The sequence below is a fragment of the Propithecus coquereli genome, unplaced genomic scaffold (genome assembly GCF_000956105.1).
Source record: "Propithecus coquereli isolate 6110/MARCELLA unplaced genomic scaffold, Pcoq_1.0 Scaffold193, whole genome shotgun sequence".
NCBI lineage: Eukaryota > Metazoa > Chordata > Mammalia > Primates > Indriidae > Propithecus > Propithecus coquereli.
This window is the reverse complement of record NW_012144190.1, coordinates 3,511,338-3,530,938: the sequence shown is the minus strand read 5'-3', so window position 1 is coordinate 3,530,938 and position 19,601 is coordinate 3,511,338. Positions and strand designations below refer to the sequence as shown.

The 19,601-nt window shown below is 55.3% G+C and overlaps 2 protein-coding genes across 2 annotated transcripts in view; one reads left to right on the top strand and one right to left on the bottom strand.

The window, feature by feature from the left end:
- Positions 1-2,724: 2,724 nt before the first annotated feature.
- On the bottom strand, positions 2,725-9,422 carry KDELR1 (KDEL (Lys-Asp-Glu-Leu) endoplasmic reticulum protein retention receptor 1). The gene is made up of 5 exons (XM_012643176.1): positions 9,119-9,422; positions 8,334-8,434; positions 7,960-8,118; positions 4,453-4,705; positions 2,725-3,485 (listed from the first exon to the last, which is right to left on the bottom strand). Exons 1-5 carry the CDS (start codon positions 9,207-9,209, stop codon positions 3,451-3,453), a joined length of 639 nt encoding a protein of 212 aa, XP_012498630.1. The 5' UTR covers positions 9,210-9,422; the 3' UTR covers positions 2,725-3,450.
- A 3,262-nt stretch (positions 9,423-12,684) lies between these two features.
- The window catches only part of GRIN2D (glutamate receptor, ionotropic, N-methyl D-aspartate 2D), a 35,245-nt gene continuing 28,328 nt past the window's right edge, over positions 12,685-19,601 (top strand). Inside the window, exons 1-2 of the mRNA XM_012643175.1 lie at positions 12,685-12,746; positions 16,033-16,523. Coding sequence (XP_012498629.1) covers positions 16,059-16,523 — 465 coding nt within the window. The 5' untranslated portion in view covers positions 12,685-12,746; positions 16,033-16,058. The remainder of the gene's footprint in view (positions 12,747-16,032; positions 16,524-19,601) is intronic.

Sequence of the window (19,601 nt, the reverse complement as noted above, 5' to 3'; positions counted from 1 at the left end):
GAAAACAGCCCTCTGTCCTTCTCATGTCTGTTTCTCTCTGGTCCCTTGATTGGCCAGGGGTGGGGAGAAACTACACAGGTCACCTCTGGGGTCTCTGTGGTAGGTCACATTTTCATACCACCTCCTGGACCCTTTATCTGGTACCACCCTGATAGCAGCAGATTGAAGGTGCTGAGAAGAAACACTTTTTTCAGGCCTGTCATGCACAAAGCCATGTCAAGTCATCACCTCCTGAGCCCCGACACTGGCCATGGGAGGGAGGCACAAGGTACCCCATCGTACAGTTGAGGAAGCTAAAGTTCCGAGGGAGAATGCTTCCACCCGCGGAGAGTGCCAAGAAGAGGCCAACAAGGGCACCCAGCCCTGTCACTGAAGCCAAAGCCTAAGCTCCTTCACTCCTAACAGTGACAAGACCAAACTGTGTGAGGAGGACTCGGTGGAGGAACAGGGGATGCTGAGTCCATGAACAAGGTTCAGGGGAGATCCTTGTGTTCAAATATTTCAAAGACTGTCTTGGAGGAGGGGGGATTTTTATTCTAGGAGAACCCCAGTGGTAATTGGGCACTCATGCACAGGCCACAAGTGCTCCTGCATATAGGCCACCAGGAGTGAGCAAGGCAGGTAACCCTAGTGGGTGAAGCACCTAGTAAGGGAGTGGTGGGGACAGGGCCATGTCTAGGATGGGCAGCCTCCACTCAGCATCCACTATTCAGCAGTGGGGACTGAGCTTTCTAGAGCGGTGCTGTCTGGCTGGCACCTGATGTGAGTCCCTAGGGGAATTTAAAATAGTCTGGTAGCCACATTAAGAAAAGGAAAACAAAACAAGTAAATTAATTTTAATATTTTATTTAACCCAATATATCCAAAATATTATCATTGCAACATGTAATCAATATAAAAATTATTAGTGAGGTACTTTACATTCTCTCATACTAAGTGTTTGAAACCCATTGTGTATTTTACGCTGACAGCACACCTCAACTTGGACTCGCCATGTTCAACGGCCACATGTAACTAATGGCTACCATGTTGTATAGTGCAGCCCTAGAACCTCTGGTTTTTTGAGAACAATTTGGACATCCTTCTTCTGGGGTGATGGCTTTTTATGTGAAATTAGTGAGCAACAAATACAAAAAAATATGTAAACATAGTGCAGGCCAAAAAAACACACCTACGGGAGGGCCACAGTGGTCTGCAGAGTGTTGGCTTACAAACTGCACAAAAGGATATGGGTTGTGAAGAATCAAATTTGGGTTCTTTGGTCCCTTTTTTGAGGCTTCCTGTGTGGCAGGCCCTGTGCTTAGTTCTGAAAATACAAAAATAAACACGTGTTCTCCAGGGCAGCAGTACAGTGGATGGGAAGCGTTATGATGTGGGAAATGGAGGATTCTGAGCTCTGGTCCTCCCTCTATTGCAAGCTCAATAACCTTGGGAATGTCACTTAATTTCTGTGGGCCAGAGCTGTATTGGCTATAAAACTAGAGAATCAGGCCAGATTTAGATGGATGGTTTTCAGACTGTGTTCAAAGAGGTACCTCAGGCTGAGCAGGCAGGAACACCACCTACCTCCCCACATTGAACCCCAGCAGCCCTGCTTCTGTGTTTCCTATATGAGGCTTCTGGGCAAAATTCTTCTAAATAGAAGGTCCCTTGGCTTGAAAGAATGAAACAAAAAACAGCTGGAAAACCACACAGCAGTGGTTAAACACACAGGCTCTGGCTTCGGGAAGCTCGGGTGCAAACCCCACCTTTGCCACGCATCCCTCTAAGCCTCAGTTTCCTCATCCACAAAGCATCCCCCCTTCAGGGCCTGCTGTGAGGGTCGGAGGAGCTCATCTGTGTAAGGCACAGTGCCTGGTACATACTAAATGCTCAGGAAACACCAGCTCCCTGCCTTCTGAAGCTTCCAGAGCCATCCTGTGGGCTACCTGGAGGCAGTAAAGCGGAGGTTAGGAAGGTCGTAGAGGACACCCAGGAAGTCTGACTAAGTCAAGGGTCAAAAATCCCAAAGCTTACAAAAGCCAGGCAGGTAACATTAAGTGAAGGAAATAGGTCAGATGTGAAGCCAATCTGGAGAAAGACATGGAAAATATTTCACTTTCCTTTTAACTCCACAAACAAACAAAAATAACCACACAGCTTCAGCCCAATAATAAATGGCAGCAATGCCGCAGCCAAGTCCCGGGCACTGTGGTGAAAAGCTTGTAACCCATCCATTCAGATGCAGCCATCTGTTGCCAACCAGAAATGAGGACCCAGCATTGTCAGATTGATGGATTTTTTTTTTCAAGAAAATCCAGAAATCTAGACTTTAATGTAAAAATCTGGTTTTTAAAGGGCAATGACCCATTCCTTTGTTTTAAACACAGAGTGGCAACAAAATGCAACGAAATGCCAAATGAGGGTGGGACAGGGGCTGCCCATTTATGGCCTCTGACATACATGCTCTTGAAAGTCCTCTGCAACCCTGGGGCTCTGGAGAGACCATCAGGCAAGTTCTGTGCCCAGGTAAGAAGAATCTTCAAGATTTTCTCCAAACCCTCTTCCCCAGCAGAGCCATGAGGAATCAATGCAGCTGAAAGTCTCGAGAAACCCAGTTTCTCATCTTCCTGCTGCTCCCAGGCCTGGTCGCCTGTGGATGGTCGACAAGCAAAAGCAGAAGCAAAGAGAGGGGCCCTGCGCGACCCCACGTATGCAGAGAGCGAGGGCAAGGAGCAGCAAAAGAAAGGCAGCATTTTTCTCTGTTTATTTCAAGAGAACAAAGAATCAACCATCAATTCTGTACAAAAACATGGCATTAGAGCTGCAGTGACTCTCCAGCCAGCCCCCCCTTCCCATGCCCAAGCCCCCCTAATTTGCCAAAAAACTAGAACAAGACCAAAAACCCAAACTCTGGGGAAAAAATTGTTATGAAAAAATCAAGAGAGACCTTCCTGGGCCTCCCTTCCTCCCTATCCCCAACCTAGAAATTTGGTGGGGGGTTGGGGAGCTGTGCTCATGGCCATGGTAGGAGGTGGGGCAGGTGGGTGTCGGCAGATTTAGTGTTTGAAACCAGTGGGGCTGGAGGTGGGGTCTGGAAGGGAACTGAGGGGCTTGGGGAAGAGAAAAGATCTCCCACCCTGCCCCAGCCCATAGGACACTCAAAAACAGTTTATAAAAATCAGGGCCAGAGAGTAGAAGAGAAAAGAGTCATCAGAGTCAAAAACTAAATAGTGGAAAGATTTTTTTTTTTTCTTCTCTAAAAGGCAAAAGACTACAAACAGCCCAGGTCCTGAGCTCCCCAAGACTTGAGTCCTCCACTGCCTCCCTGAAACCCAACAGGAGGTGGGATGGGGAGCAGGAAGAGGTTGGTTCTTTAAAAAGTCACCCGTGGATGGGTAAGCTCTTCATCGTTGGTCGCCTTCCTCTGCCTCCCGCCACTGCTGAGGAGAGGGACGGCGAGGACCATGGCTATGCTGGCAAACTCAACTTCTTCCCCTTCAGGACTGCGAAGAGAGAAAGTGGGTGGGCATTACCATCAGGGCCCCCGACGAAGGGGGCAGCCTCCCCACCCAGAGCAGGTCCTGCATGCCAGGCCGGGCAGACAGGCTAGGAGGGACAGCCTCCAGGACTCTGGGTCATGAACTGGGGAATTGGCCTGAATCACTGAAGGGGTGGGGCTGGGGGAGGCTGATCTGGTCCTAGGGCCTGAGCGATGGAGGCCAAGAGCAGCCTCATTTCTTGTAGGGCTGCTGCTCTTCTACCCTTGAAGAACTCTCTGGCTGGAGGCCTTGATCTCTGAGGGAGGTAGGGTCAGAGAGTCTGGCAGGCCTGGCAAAGTGAGACCACCCCCTCCTGCCCTCCAAGCCTCAGCCTTTACTGCCCCTCCTTCCTTCATGCAACTGAATCCTGGGTTTTTAGGTCTCTGCCTAAACATCATCTCCTCAAAGAGGCTTCCCCTGACCCCCATATAAAGTAGTCCCCCCCCCACAGTTACTTATGAACACATCCCTGGTTTATTTCTTGCATAGCTCTTCTTACTACTGACAATTCTCTTTCTTTGCTTGTTCATTCACTGTCTCCCCTCTAGAACAGGGCCTCCTCTTCCACCTTTTCTCCTACTGCTGTATCCCCAGAGCCTAGCACCTGGCCAGGGACACAGAAAGTGCTCAATACATTTGTCGAATGAATAAATGAATGAGTGAATCTCGGTGGGCCTGAGTCCCTGCCCCAACTGGCCTCCAATCAAAGCAACATGGGGGCTGAGGACAAAAACTCCTTGGTCCTTAGGGAGGCAGAGGCTAAAGGTCTGAATTCCTAGGAAAGAGGTAGGCCTGCGGCCCCAGAGGCCAGGAGAGGAAGCCCTCCCTCCCTTGAGTGACACAGGGGTGAGGAGATGGACCCCAGACCCCGGGGAGGCAGGAGCTGTGCAAAGAGCAGGCTCCCTTGCAGCCAGCCCTGAATCCTGGCTACCTTTGGTGATGTAGAGGTAGAAGAAATCGCAGTAGAGGACTGTCTGGACCAGGCCTGCCACGATGGCAATGAGGTCGAAGAAGCCCTCGAAGTGGTAGCGCCAGATCCAGTTGAAGAGATAGAGCGTACGGTAGACGCCCAGCGCAAACAAGTAGTGGCTGGTGATGGTCTCTGCCTCCCCGGTCTTGCTCACCATGAACAGCTGCGGCAAGATGGCCACCGACTCTAGGTAGATGGAGAAGGTCCAGAGGATCTGCGGAGAGGCCGGGGAGGGGGACAGAGGACAGAGTGAGGCAGGAGAGGACAGGGCGTGAAAGAAGGCAGAGGATGGCATGGCAGTTACAGGCACAGTGAAGTCAGAGAGAGAAGGGACGCAATCCAGGCACTTACCACATGTCAGACACCATTCTACCAGTGTTACTCGAGTCTCCATTTAACCCTCACCATGGCCCCATGAGCAAGATCCCATTATTAGCAACCCCATTCTACAGATGAGAAAACTGAGGCCAGAGGAGGTAAGATACTCACCCAAGACGACATAGCTAGCAAGCAGCAGAATAGGTATTTGAACCAAGGGCTCGTAGTCAGTGCTCATTAACACATTGCAATTTCGCGTCTCTACAAAGCAGGCCTGGCTGGAATCCTGGCTCAGAGATTTCCCTTCTATGAGACCTTGAGCAAGATAACCAGATTCTCCAAGTCTCCACTTCCTTATCTCTACAATGGGGATGATTTTCCTACTCTTGTAGGCACATCATTTAATATGTAATCTTTAGAGACATAAATCAAATTATGTCACTCCCTGCCTTAAAATCCTCCAGTGACTTCTCCCTATTGCAAGTAGAATAAAACCCAAACTCCTGACCTTGCCCTCCAAGGCCCTCCCCAGTGCAACCTCATCTCCTACACACTCCCCTTACTCCCTGGACCATAGCCACAAAGGCCCTTCATCTGGTCCTCCAACATGCCATGCTTCTTCCTGCCTCAGGGTCTTTGCCCTTGCTGTTCCCGAAGCAGGGAAATCTCTTCCCCTAGACTGTCACACATCTGCCTCCTCCGAATCCTCCCGGCCTCAGCTCATCAGTCACCTCCTGAGAGAGATCTTCCCTGACCATCCATCCTTTCCCCAAGACTGTCACATCACCCCATCTTATCTCCTTCTTGGCCGCTCTCACCAGAATGTGAGCTCCATGAGGCCTGGGATCCTACACCTTGTTCACCCTGTGGCCCCAGCACCTGGCCCAGTTCCTCATTGAATGAGTGAGTGAGTGAAGCAGAGGCCACTGTTTAGGCAGCAGTGATAACCATCATTGGTGAGTAGGACATGGTATCACAGGAGGGGCAACAAGAGACTGCAGACATCTGCCAGCCTCCTTTCAGTCCCAGAGGTGAACGGTCCGTTGTGTTTTACTTTATCTATTTTGTGATGTCTGAATTTTTAAAGAAGAATATTTTCCTTCTATGATTAAAAAATAATTTTTTAGCAAGCACCAAGTAATAGCATAAGCTTTGGAAGCAGGCAGAACTGGGTTCAAATCCTGTGAACTCTCCTTTCTGAGCCTCACCTTAGTCCTCCAAGAAACAGAAATGAGGATGCCCGTTTCCCAGGGTGGCCAAGAGATCAGACGGGATGATGACGTGTTTAGAATGGCCCGCTCAGGGCTGGGCACGTAGTCAGTGCCGATACTCTGCACAAGTCACTGCCCCCCTCTGAATGAGGGAACCGCAAAGGCTGGAGTCAAGAGGCCTGGGTTCTGGCCCACCCCACTGCCTCCCCCAGCCTCAGTCAATCTCTCCATCGCAAAATGGGTCCAGTCATCCCTAGTCAGCAGGGCAGTTATGAGTAGGTCAAGGGCTTGGGTAAATGCTCCAAGTAAGGTGGCAACAATGATACGTTTGCAAAGTCCAGGGCCTGGAGCCAAGTCCAGGGTTCTCGCCACGGCATGACACCGCCTCCTGACATTTCTGGGGACTCATGGGCCAAAGTCACCCTCAGTCAGATTTGTCTAGCCTACACAGCACTTCTAGAAATATATTTTGAATCTGTGGCCAAAATTTTTAAAGTGAGATATCTTGCCTGAAAACTCTTGAATTATGGCTTCTGTTGAAAACATCAGCACGTCTGGCCACCCAGTGATAGCTTCCTACAAGGCAGGAGTAGTGTAGGCCTAAGTGAGAAAAGGTCATCCAGAATTTATGATTCCTGCCAAGCCCCAGGAGGCATGAGATCACAAACTTAGCACTGGCCCTCCCAAAATTCCTCCCAGGAGTTTGTACGGGTCTCACCAAAACACCATCAAATGAAAATCATGACAGCTAACATTTACAAGTAAAGGTATCAGGCATAGTACTAACTACTTCCGTCATTGAACAAACATTGACGTAGCACTTCCTACCTCGATATAATTTGGATTTGTCCCCTCCCAATCTCATGTTGAAATTTGATCTCCAATGTTGGAGGTGGGGTCGAGTGGAAGGTGTTTGGGTCACGGGGGCAGATCCCTCATGAATGGCTTGGTCCCCTCCACCAATGAGTGAGTTTTCCCTCTCTTACTTCACGAAAGAGCCGATTGTTTAAAGGAGCCTGGTTCTACTTCCTCCCTCTCTTGCTCCCTCTCGCCATGTGACATGCCTGCTCCCTCTTTGCCTAAGGAGTAGAGGCTTCCTCAGGTCCACACCAGAAGCAGATACCAGCACCATGCTTCTCGTGCAGCCTGCAGAACAGTGAGCCAAATACACCTCTTCTTTATAAATTACCCGGCCTTCATAACAATATGAAATGGACTAACACAGACCTCATGCCAGACACTGCGCTTTACAGATATCAGCCTCTCATTAGAACCCTATGAATTAGGAACTGATTACCCCCTTTTTACTGATGAGGAAACTGAGGCACAGAGAAGTTACATGACTTGCCCAAAGTCCCATAGCTGCCAAGTGGTAGAGGCAGGCTTCAGATCCCTGTGCTCTGATTCTAGAGTCTACGTGTACTTAACCACCAAGCGATGCTGCAAAATCTCAGTAAATCCTCACAATGACTTGATCACAACTTTACAAATGGGGAAACTGAGGCACAGAGAGGTCAAGTCACATGCCCAGGATCATGCTAATAGAAAGGAGCAGATCCAGAATTCAAATCCAAGCAGCTGGCTCTAGAGCCCCTGTTTCCAATTCCTGAGCTATTCAGTCTGGTACTTACTAAGCCGATGACCTTGGACGAGTCATTTAGATCCCCTAAGCCTCAGTTTCCTCATCTATGAAATGGGGCTGCTGTGAAAAGTAATGAATTAATGTATGTGAAATGCTTAGAGCAGCATCTGGCACATAGTGAATGTGCTGCCATTGTGTTAATATCATTTGAACCCGGAGTCCATACACTGAACTTATTTGTCCTAAAATAAGACAGTCTGAGCACAACCCTCAGCAGGAGACTTGAAGAGGTCTGCTGTCATAGCCGCTCTGCCATATCCCATCCAACCAACAAAGGAGTCCCAGCAAGGGGCCTACCTCTAGAGGGGTGAAGTCATGGTTGACCAAGAACGCCAGGACAGCCGTGGGAATGACGAGGAACTCTACTCTGAATGTGTCATGGTTCCCATCGTAAGTGGCTTTGAACTTGCTGTAAATCATCCAGACCGTGGTAAAGGAGCAGGCTATGTAGACCACCTGAGGGGGTGGATGACGAGAGGACACCTCAGCTCACAGGGCAGGGCCTGTACCCCCAATCGGCTCAGACCCAGGAGTCTGAAAGCCCAGCCCCCTCCTCCCTCAGACACAGGAGCCCAGGCCCCAGCCCCTCTTCCCTCAAACCTGAGAGTGTGGGACCTACACCTGGCTCCCCTGCCCCAGGGCAGCCCAGAGCGGTGGAATAGAGCCCTCACCTTCATACAGGTGTTGTAGAGGGAGATGTAGTTGGTGAAGAGGTCCAGATATCGGGCAGTGAACACCACAGCAAACAGTACCTGGCTCTTCCCTGAAATCCCTGTGGTCCAGAGAAGGAGAGAGAGAGACAGAGCTAGGGTGGGTTGCACGGGCAATAAACTAAGGCACAGTGCCTGGGACCAGCCTGGAGGCGGCTCTGGAGTGCAGCTGTCCCTAGAGGCCTCCCCAGCCCGCCCGCCGGCCTGAGCAGGGCACTTTCCCAGAGCCCACAGCCAGGGGGCAGCCCAGGCCCCCGAAGCTACTCCAGCCCGAGGCTCTGTCCCAGGCTAGGCCTCGCGGCCACCTCTGTCTCCCTGAGAATCCTCCCCGAGTCCAGACCCAAGGTGGGACCTAGGGAGGACCCAACCAGATCTCAGCCCCCCGGGATACGGTCACCTCCCTCCCACTCTCTTCCTGGCCGCCACGGTCCACGTCACCAACTCCCAGCCACCTCCCGCCTGCCATGGCTCCCAGTTCTCAGTCCCTGAACCCTCGGACTGCTAAGACTAGGGCTGTGGAAGGCTGAATTGGGGGCCTTGGGCCACCCTCACTAAACTGTATGCACCCTTCCAGTCTGGGGAAGGAAGCTGACCTCCTGGCGACCCAGGACTTGGAAGAAAGATCCCCCAGCAAGCGGTGGGGGGAGGGACCTGTCCCCCTAGTGTCCTCAGAACCTTTCCTGAGTCCTGGGACGCCCCCCGCCCAAGCAGTCTCTCCCCTTCTCCCGCCCAGGTGGGCCTCTCACCGGCACATGAACGAGACTTCCAGATTTTGAGCAGTAGCAAGATGATGGCTAGGAGGTGGGAGAGGTCTCCCAGGAATCGGAAGAGATTCATGGCTGGGGGCCTCTGGCAGGGCTGAGCGGGAGGGAGGCAGGCTGGCGGGGTTCTGCCCCCGGAGGCTGCTGTTCTGGCCGGGCGGCCGGGCTCGGGGGGCGAAAGAGGGACCCTAGGGTGGGCTCCGCTCCAGGGAGGAGGGGTTTGGGAGGGGGAGCCGAGGCCCAAGCTGGTAGCCGCGCTGGAGCGGGGAAGAGGGAGGAGGGCGGGAGGAGGAGGAGTCCGGGCGGGGAGGCTCCGCCCCTGAGGGCGGGTCCCGGATCTCCGGCGCCCCCTATCGCCCACCTCACGTCTTGCAGAAGCGACGCTGAATGCATCCCCAAGGCTGGGAACTTGCAGGGTCATTGGGTTCTGAAAGTCCCAAATCCGGCACCTGCTCCCCTAGGCAGCCTGTGTCGCTGTAAGGGACCCAGTCCAGCCGCTCAGCCTCTGCCCTTGACAAGGCTTTGGAAAGCTGGCCTCTGAGCTTTAAAAATCCTGGCCAGGCCAGCCGCAGTGGCTCACGCCTGTAATCCTAGCACTTTCAGAGGCCGAGGCGGAAGGACCGCTTAAGCTCAGGAGTTCCAGACCAGCCTGAGCAGGAGTGAGACCCCGTCTCCACTAAAAGTAGAAAAATTATCCGGGCGTGGGGGTGCGCACCTGTAGTTCCAACTACTGAGGAGGCTGAGGCAAGAGGATGGCTTGAGCCCAGGAGTTTGAGGTTTCAGTGAGCTGTGATGATGCCACTGCACTCTAGCCTGAGCGACAGAGTGAGACCCTGTCTCAAAAAGATAAAAATAAAAATAAAAATCCTGGACACGGACCCAGAGGCTAGGCTTCCAGCTTCTGCTCCTCTCAGGGGCCTCCAGCTCCAATCTACCCAAAAGACAAGAAAGCAGCCACCATTACTCCCACCACCTCTAGAACCCTGGCCCCAGCCCCTCCTCCCTCAGACCCAGGAGTCCAGGCTCCCAGCCCTCTCCCCACTCAAGACCCCCTTCCTTGGACCTTACAGTCCCACCCCAACTGTCTTCTACCCCAAGCATCCTAGCCTCAGGAATCTAGAGCCACAATCCCTTCCTTCCTCTAAGACTAGAGCCTTCACCTCTGCCCTCCCAGACCTTGGGGGTGAAGGAAGCAGGAATCCCACCTAGTAGACTCAAGGCAAAAAATTGAACCCAAACTACTTCAGAGAAGCCCATGGACCTGGCTTCAGCCCCTGCTCCAGAACTTCAGAATTTTCCTACACACACACACACACACACACACACACACACACACACTCCCAGCCTCCACCCTCATGGGCCCTGGTGTCCTGTACCACACTCTGCCCCAGAGCTGCCTCAGCAGCTTCTAGAAGTGCTGGGCCTGACCTCTCTAGCAGGAGGGGCAGGAGGGGCAGCTGGCCCTGTGGGACCCTCAGGGGGACAAGCTGTGTCTATGAGGGGAGAGATGCTGCTTTCCTTCTGAGTACTCATGGGTGATAGAGGCTGGGTCCCTCAATAAAAAAGGGGTACAAGGGTTTTGGTTTCCTCAAAGGGGTGGATGGGCTGGGTGCCCAAGGGTGGGTCTTGGGTCCTAGAAGGTGATTTGTGCTGGGGGAGGGGGAGGATGCCTGAATTCCAAAAGGGACTCAGGCTTAAAGGGGAGGCCCCGGATTCCTGGGTCCCAGTGGAAAAGGGACTCCTGGACTCCCAGGTCTCAAGGAGAAGTGGCTGGGGGCCCAGACCCCCGGGTCTGAGGGAGGAGAGGGCTGGGGGCCTGGATCCCCAGGTCTGAGGGAGGAGGGGGCTGGGGCCCCAGACCCTCAGGTCTGAGGGAGGAGGCGCTGGTGGTCCCCAATCTGAGTCTGAGGGAAGACCGGCTAGGGCCGGGACTCCCAAGTCCATGATAGAGACCGGTATGCAGGCCTAGCCTTCTGGGGCAATAGAAGCCAGATGATGGGTCTTGGCATGGCGGACACTGAAGTCAGGGAAAGGCCTCCTGCTTCCCCAGCCTCAAATGGGGAGGGGGCAAAGGGCAGCAACTCCCAGCCCTAGAGTCTAGGTCTGAGGCTAGTGTCTCCATACCAGGTTCTGAGTCCCTGCCGACCCCCGACACACACACACTTCTTCCTCTCGTTTCATTTTCAGCCCCTCGCTCCCCTGTCCCAGGAGGAAGGCAGAGGCCGGTAGCTGGGGGTGGGGGGCGGCCCCCTCCCCCAGCCCTAGCAGGAGGAGGGGTCCCCAGGGAGGCCAGGAGGGGGGGCTGTGGGTCTCCCAGCAGGGGCGGACGGACGGGGACTGAATGTTAATCGCATCCCCAGTGAGTGTGTGTGTGAGAACAGAGCGAGTGTGCGAGTCCCTCCCGCTCCGGCTCCTCCAAGCCGCGGCCGTGGCCGCCGCCGCCGCCACCCGCACCCGCAGCCTCCCGCAGCCTGCCTCGGCCACCAGTGCCCAGCTGGGGGGTGTTGGCCTGGGTGGGTCCGCCCGGCCCCCAGGGGTCTCTCGTGCATCTGCCATCTGCCCGGTGAGGATCTGTGTGTCCGGGTGAGTGGGGCTGGCTGGTGGAGGGGGGGGTGTGTCTGTAAGGGCTGCGGCGGCCGCGGGAGGGAGGGGTCTGTCTGTCTGTACCGACCCTGAGCCGCCTGCCTGGGTGTCGTGGGCCCCCCAGTCCTCCCCCTCAGCCCCGCCAAACCCGGATGGATGGTGTGTACCTGGGTTCTGTGTCTCCTGCCTGCGGCCAGGCATCTGGGCGTCCCCGGCTGCCTGTGTCCTCCTGTCTGTCTGAACAGCCTCTGCTGGCAGTGGTAGCCTGGCCCCCATTGGACCCCCCTGTGTGTGTGTGTGTGTGTGTGTGTGTTTCCCTCCTCAAGCTCCGGGGGTGTTGAGGGGGAATCCCAGGGAAGTGAGGCTGTGCGTGTGTGTGCGTGTGTGTGTTTCTGCCTGTGTTTGTGAGTGGGGGCGTCGAGGGGGGGTCTGGAGGTGGCCCAGCAAGGAAGGGGCAAGCAGTTCCCCAGACAGGCGATCTCCCGCTCCTCACACAAACACACACATCAGCCACCGGCTTCAGAGGTGACCCAGACAGACAGACAGACAGACACAGACGCTGGAGGGGGGCTGAGGGCACAAAGGGGGGTTGCGAATGAGCCAGGCAGAGGCGGGACCGGACACATGGAAACGGGGGAGGAGCCGGGGCTGAAGCGGCAGAGGGGGGCACCCCAGGTGGGCGGAGGGGGGATCCCCACGGGGTCGGGGTGGCAAGAGGACACCCCAACAGCCTCCGCAATGTCCGGGGCCCAACTTCCAGCGCAACATGTGTAGCCGTGTCCTCGCCTAGTCCAGGTGGCCGCAACCTTGGGGGACAGACAGGGCAGGACAGGACCAAGGAAGAGGAAGGAGAGACGGAGCCAGAGACGGGCAGGAGGTCCCCGCTGTGCGCCGCTGCCACTGCCACCGCCCCGGGGCCTGACCCCCCTATTGGCTCCCTGAGCTCTCCGCGGAATCTTGGGGTCGCTGGACGCCAGGTTCCAGTCCTGGCCCCCCTGCAATCCCCCCAACAGAACAGGGTCATGAAAAGGTAAGGCCGGCGAAGGGATGCAGGGGTGGGGGCGGGAATGTAGACCCCGAAATCTAGGACAGGGAAAGTTGGCCAGGGGGCCTCATGGAGGGAGCGGGGTTGAATGGTGGGCAGGGGTCTTTGCTCCCTCCCAGCTTCCCTGTCCTAAGGGACTCTCCTCTGCCCTCTCTCCTTCTCCCTCTCTGAGCCCCTTTTTCCTGGGTCTCTACACCTCAGACCTCTTAAGCCCCCCATTTCTCTGACACTTTGCTGCCTCTCTCCAGCCCCACGTACCTGACACCCCATGTCTCTCTCTGCCCCTCCATCTCGCCATCTCACCTTCTCTCTGCACCCCCTTTCCCCGCAGCAGTTTCCCCCACCACCGGCCAGCCCTCTCCCTCTCTCCTCTCGCTCTCCCCTCCCATCTCAGAGCTATGAGTCTGCTATTAATACCCCTGACAAGGACCTTGAGGGCATCCAGGCCCCCAGCACCCTTCGCCCAAGCTGCCAGCCCTTCCCCAAGGTTCTGAAATACCCTCCCGGCCTCCTCCAAGCCCAGGGATTAGGGTGGGGAGAGACCGTGTTGTGTGTGTTGGGGGGGTGGGGGGAAATGGGATGCCGTCTGCAGCGCGACTCGAGGTGGGGGAGCTGTTGATCAAAGTGGCCTCTCCTCCCTTCTGTGATGGATTGGGGAGAGCGATGGAGACAGGGACACCCCAGGAATCTCTGGCACCCTCCTCCTCAGCTTGGGGCAAGCTATGCTGTGTACAGGAGTGGGGTGACTGGGGAGGCTGGAGCTGGGGGAGCAGCCAGGATGTTGGGATTGATGGGGTTTGAGACAAAAAGGAGGTCCTTAAGGGAGGGGAGGGCTGGGAACCCAGATTTCTGGGTCTTGGGGGAAGAGGGGAACCAGGGACCTGGGCTCTTGCTCCTGTCATAGAGAAGGCTGGGCACTTGAATTCCCAAGTCTTAGGGCAGGAGGGGGCTGGGACTCTTGGGTCCTGGGAGAGAACAGAGCTGAACGCCTGGACTCCAGAGCCCTGGGGGAGGAAGGAGCTGATGGCAGGACTCCTGCGTCTTTATGGGAGAAGTTGGAGGATAGGGCTTCTGTGTCTGAGGGAGGAGGGGGCTGGGGGCTCAGTCTCCTGAGTCTGGGCAGGGGACGGGGGTCCGGACTTTTTAACCTCTGTGTAGGTGACATGAGCAGGTGGAGACAGGAGCCCGGTCTCTGTGATCCCTGAGGGTGTGGGTTCTGGAGACTGGGCCTCCAGAGCCCCGGAGGACTGGAGCTGCCGCTTCTCGGTCCCTGGAGGGGTGGGGGACCGCACTCCCAAATCCCTGTGGGAGAGGACTGGGCATCCAGCCTCCTGAGAAGGGTGGGGCTGGAGGCTGTCCTCCTGGGACTCAGCAGGGAGCAGGATCCTGGGGTCCCCAAGGGCAGAGGCCAGGCAGGGGTGGGTCTGAGAGAGGCAGAGGAGGGGCTGGGGGGTGAGCAGCCACCAGGAAGGGAGGGGAGAGTGAGAGTTAACCCCGCGGGGACCAGGCCACAGCTGTGGGTTATTTTGGGGTGGAGGGGGGGTTATTCTGAGCACTGATTGAGCCAGCTGCTTGGGGAAGGGCAATGGAGAGGAGGGGCGAAGAGGAGCCAGGATTGGGGAGGGATGGGCATGCTAGGAGCCCCCACCCCCTTCCCAGGGGAGACAGCGGCCCAGGATCTCTGGGGGGGAGGGGTGGAGACCTCTGGGCAGGGGAGAGGGTGTGGGCCTTTTCCCCACCCTGGCTGTCTGTGGGGTGGATGAGGCCTGTGCTACCATGGCAACCGGACAGGAGACTGACTGACAAGCCAAGAGAGAACCCGTCCCTGCCTGGACCCTCACCCCTTTAGGAAGCCCCTAGCACAGGCTCCAGTCCCTCTCTGCGAACCAGGAGCCCAGACCCCCCAGTGCCCTCCTCCCTCAGACCCAGGCAGAACCCAGGAGCCTGGGCTCCCAGCCCAACCACCCCGGGCAGCAAGTATTCAACAGGGGGCACAGGAAGGGATGAGATGCTGTATTTCCTCTAATTTACTAAATTGCTCCGGGCTGGGTGCCAGGGACCCCCCTCCCAGCTCTCCACAGCTGTGCCCCCAACCCTGCATCCCAGCCTAGGCCATGCCTCTCTTTCTCACTCTCATTGAGAATGTGGGGGACAGGGACAGGAGTAAAGGGACAAAAATGGGTTGGGGGTTGTGGTCGGGGTGAGGGGTATGGTCGTGGTGGCACTTTCTCTCCTCGGGGTACCCCACTAATTTCTCCTCCTCTTTCTTTCTCTCTCCCCACACACCTGACCCCTTTTCCCTCTCTCATTTTTTTTCTCCCTCTTTCTCCTTTTTATTTTTGCTCCCTCCTGTCACTTGCCTTCCCTGCCTTCCTTTCATGTCTGTGCTGGGCACCTCCCTGGTGGGGGTCTCGATCTTTGCCTTGCCTCGCTATTTCTGTCTTCCTGTGTTTTCTCTCTGCTCTGCCTGCCTCCCTCAATCTCAATTCTGTTTCCCCATCTCTCATGTGTGCGTGTCTCTTGGTGGCCGTGGGGTCTGTCTCCCTCTTCCTGGTTTTCTTTCCATCTTCCTCTCTAACTTTCTTGTCTCTCTTATCTCTCCCGTCTCCCTGCGTCCATCTCTGCATCCCTCCTCACTCTGCCGTTCTCTCCCTGGGTCTCCCTCGCTCCCTATTTCTGTCACACTGTCTTCTCTCTTTCCCTCTTCTCCCTGTCTCTGTTCCTCCTTCCATCTCTCATTCCTGCCCATCTTCCCCCGACCACCTCTCTGTTGCTGTTTTCATCTCCCCTCCTATCTCCCTGCTCCTATTTTGATCCCATCTCTGTGGGTCTCTCCCATCGGTCTCATTGTTGTCCCATCCCTACCCTACCTATCTCTTTCCCTCTTTCTCTCTCCTCACCTCTGTATCTTCCCCTGACTCCATCGCCCATCCCTGTCTCTGTCTCCCCCATACTCCACTTCTCCCTATTTCTCCCTATCTGTGTCTCTCCCTCTTTCACCCCCCACACCTCTCCCTATGTATTTGGTGTCTCTTCCCCACCTCTCCCTTCCACCTCCCCCCACTGTGTCTCTCCCTCTGCCTGTGTGTCTCCCCTTCCGTGTCTGTCTCCATCACCCCAACCTTTCCCCCTCCTCTCTCCCCCGTATCTCCTCTTCCGTGCATCTCTTTCAACATCTTGTCTCCCTGTCTCTGCGTCTCCCCGTCTGTGTCTGTCTGTGCTCTCTGTTCCTGCCTCTCCTGCCGTGTCTCTCCCGGGTCCCGGCGCTCAGAGGCCGCCCGGCGGGGCCCGCAGGCGATGCGCGGTGCCGGTGGCCCCCGCGGCCCTCGGGGCCCCGCTAAGATGTTGCTGCTGCTGGCGCTGGCCTGCGCCAGCCCGTTCCCGGAGGAGGCGCCGGGGCCGGGCGGGGCCGGCGGGCCCGGCGGGGTCCCCGGGGGGGCGCGGCCGCTCAACGTGGCGCTGGTGTTCTCGGGGCCGGCGTACGCGGCCGAGGCGGCGCGCCTGGGGCCGGCCGTGGCAGCGGCCGTGCGCAGCCCGGGCCTGGACGTGAGGCCCGTGGCGCTGGTGCTCAACGGCTCGGACCCGCGCAGCCTCGTGCTGCAGCTCTGCGACCTGCTGTCGGGGCTGCGCGTGCACGGCGTTGTCTTCGAGGACGACTCGCGCGCGCCCGCCGTCGCGCCCATCCTCGACTTCCTGTCGGCGCAGACCTCGCTGCCCATCGTGGCCGTGCACGGCGGCGCCGCGCTCGTGCTCACGCCCAAGGTGCGCGCGACCAGCGGGCGGGGCGGGGCCGGTCGCTGGGGGCGGGGTCTGGGGAGCTCTGAGGGGTGTGGCCTTGGAAGGGGCGGGGACAGTTCTGTGGGTCAGCATCTGGGACGACGTGGGGCCAGGTGGTAGGGGTTAGGTCTAGGTAAGAGGCAGGGCTTACACGGAGGGGCGTGGCCTATAGGACAAGCGGGGTCTTCGGGAGAGTCACCTAGAAGCAGGGTTAGAGAGGCCAGTCGTCGATGATCAGGGTATGGGGAGGACGTGGGCCCAGTCATTGCAGGTGAGGGACTGCGGGAAAGGCGAGCGAGGGGCGGGGATTGGGGACGAAAAGGGAGCAGCCCAAGATGGCAAAATATGAGGGAGAGGTGGGTCTGGGATCAGCGAGGGGAGAAGTCAGCTGGAAAGGAACGGGATTCAGAAAAGGGCTAAGTCTAGTGGAAAGGTGGGAGCCAGGCAGGGACAGGGACTAGGAGAGAGGGGTATCCAGTACTGAAGGTCAGGGTCTCGGGAGAGGCTCGGCCCGCCGAGCATAGGGTCTAGAGGGCCGAGTGGGAGGGCGGAGCCATCCTTTGAGAGGAGGAGCCTGAGATGGGGCGGGGCCTATTCAGGGGAGGAGCCGGTGGGACAGAGGTTGCGCTCGCTGGAGGACAGAGCCACCTGTGTGGGTGAAGCCTGAGTCTGCCAATTCCCTGCTGTGGGGCCTGTGGCTTTGTGACTGGATCACTATTGTAGTTCTGTCCAGAACGTTCTGGGAAGGACCTCTCTGTCCAGCTTTCTTGTTCTCATTGGCATGGTGCTGTCCAGAGATTTGTGGAGAGATTACCTGGCAGGTGAACTTATTTATTTCCTGGCTGCCACCTTCGTGGCATACTCAGAGATGTGGTCCCTAGTGCCTACATTGCTGCTGGGAAGTACAGTCCACTCTTTTTCATTGTCTGCAGGGCACTGTGGTCTGCTCAGTGTACACCCATACCTTCTGGGAAATGTCCCTTCACTGTCCCTGAATATAAGAAAGAATGGTCTTCACAGCTCCATCTGTGTCCCATTGAATGCTGGGAACATGATCCCCTCAGCACACCTCCACCTGCTGAAGGATGAGGACCTCTTGGAGTTCTCAATTCAAGCTTGGAGATCTCATCCCCTCAAGACAACTGTCCTGTCCCCTGAACATATAACCATAGACACATGCTTAAGGAGGAAGTCCACTTGCCGTTCTCATTGCATTACGGGAAGATTTATTGAGGGCTGATTCTGTGCCAGGGCTGTTTTAAGTTCTCAAGAATACAGTTCTGGGGGTAAAAAAAGACACAGTCCCTGCCTTATGGAGCTTGTATTCTAATGGGGAGACAGACAAAACAAGTAACAGTAAAATCTGTCCTGGAGGAAATTGACAGGAGGGGGCTTCAATAGATGACAGTCAGGGGAGAAGGTGACACCTGAGCTGGACCTGAGGAATGAGGAGGGGTAGATCCAGCATGGAGGAGTTGGGGAAAAGTATCCCCAGGAAAGGCAACAGCTAAGGGCAAAGCCCTTGTAGCAGGAAGGAGCTTTCCATGCTTTAGGAAGACCAAGGAAGGAGTGTGGCTGCCACCGACCTGGGGGTTGGGGTGGTGGGAGATGAGGTCAGAGAAGCAACAGGGGCCAGTTCATGCAGGGCCTTGTAGGCCAGGGCGAAGACTTTGGCTTTGATTCTGAGGTAGAATCATTGGAAGGGTTTCAACCAAGAAGGGATGTGATCCAATTAATATTTTGAAACGATCGCTCTGGCTGCTATTTGGAGAATGGACTGGAAGATTGCAAGGTTGGAAGCAGAGATGGGTTGGAAAGCCATAGATGTCTAGGCAAGAAAGTGGTGACGATGAGGGTTGAGGCAGTGACTGCAGTGAGGAATGGACAAAAGGAGTTATGTTTGAACATAAAGCCAAGAAGATTTGGGGATAGCTAGATGTGGGTGTGAGGGAAAGAGAGGGAAAGGCTGATTTAGGTTTGGGGCCTATGCATCAGGATGAATAAGGGAAAGACGAAAGGGAGCAGGTTTGAGAGAGGCAGGGAAAGATCCAGTGTTCTGGTTTTGACATGCTAATTTTGAGATGCCTCTTGGAAATCCAAAGGGAGAAATTGAATAAAAGGGAAGATAGGTTTGTCTAGAGCTCACAGGAGAGGTTGTGACTGAGGACAGGCACCATTGGCATCTCCAGTGCTGTCCAACAGAACTTTCTGCAGTGATGAAGGTTGTCTATATTTGCTCTGTCTAATATGATAGCCACCGCTTCATGTGGCTGTTGAATGCTTGACGTGTGGTTAGTGCAACCAGAGAAGTAAATGTCAAATTTTATTTAATTTTAATTAATTTAAAACTGAATAGCTATGTGTGGCTCATGGCTGCCATATTGGATAGTGCGCAAAACAGTATTTAAACCAATGGGTCTGGATGAGATCACCAGGGAGAGGACAGATAAGAAAAGAGAACATTAAAGCACTGCTATAATGCATTCAGAATTTGGGCTGCGGAAGAGGTTCCAGCCAAAGAGACAGAGGAAGGGACAGGGAGGTAGGAGGAAAACCAAAGAAGGGAAAGTCCACTCAGCAAAGCTCTATCTTCCAGTTGGGGGAGTACCTACCCTCATTGCATGCTGGGAGATGTAGTCTCCCTCACTATATAGAGAACAGGTCCCTCTCAGTGCATGCTGGGGGCTGTAGTTCCCTCCCTGGATGCTGAGAGTATTGATGACAGTGATGATTAGCTACTGTAACAGATAAACCTCCAAATCTCACTGGCTCAACCTGATAGAAAGTTATTCCTCATTTACATAAGATTCAAACAAGGCTGAGCACTGTGGCTCATGCCTGTAATCCCAACATTTTGGGGGGCCGAGGTGGGAGGATCACTTGAGCCTGGGGGTTCAAGACCAGCCTGGGCAACATAGCAAGACCCCGTCTCTACAAAAAATTTTAAAAATTAGCCAGGTGCGATGGTGCACACCTGTATTCCTAGCTACTCAGGAGGCTGAGGCAGGAAGGATCACTTGAACCCTGGAGTTCAAGGCTTCAGTGAGCTATGATTGCTCCACT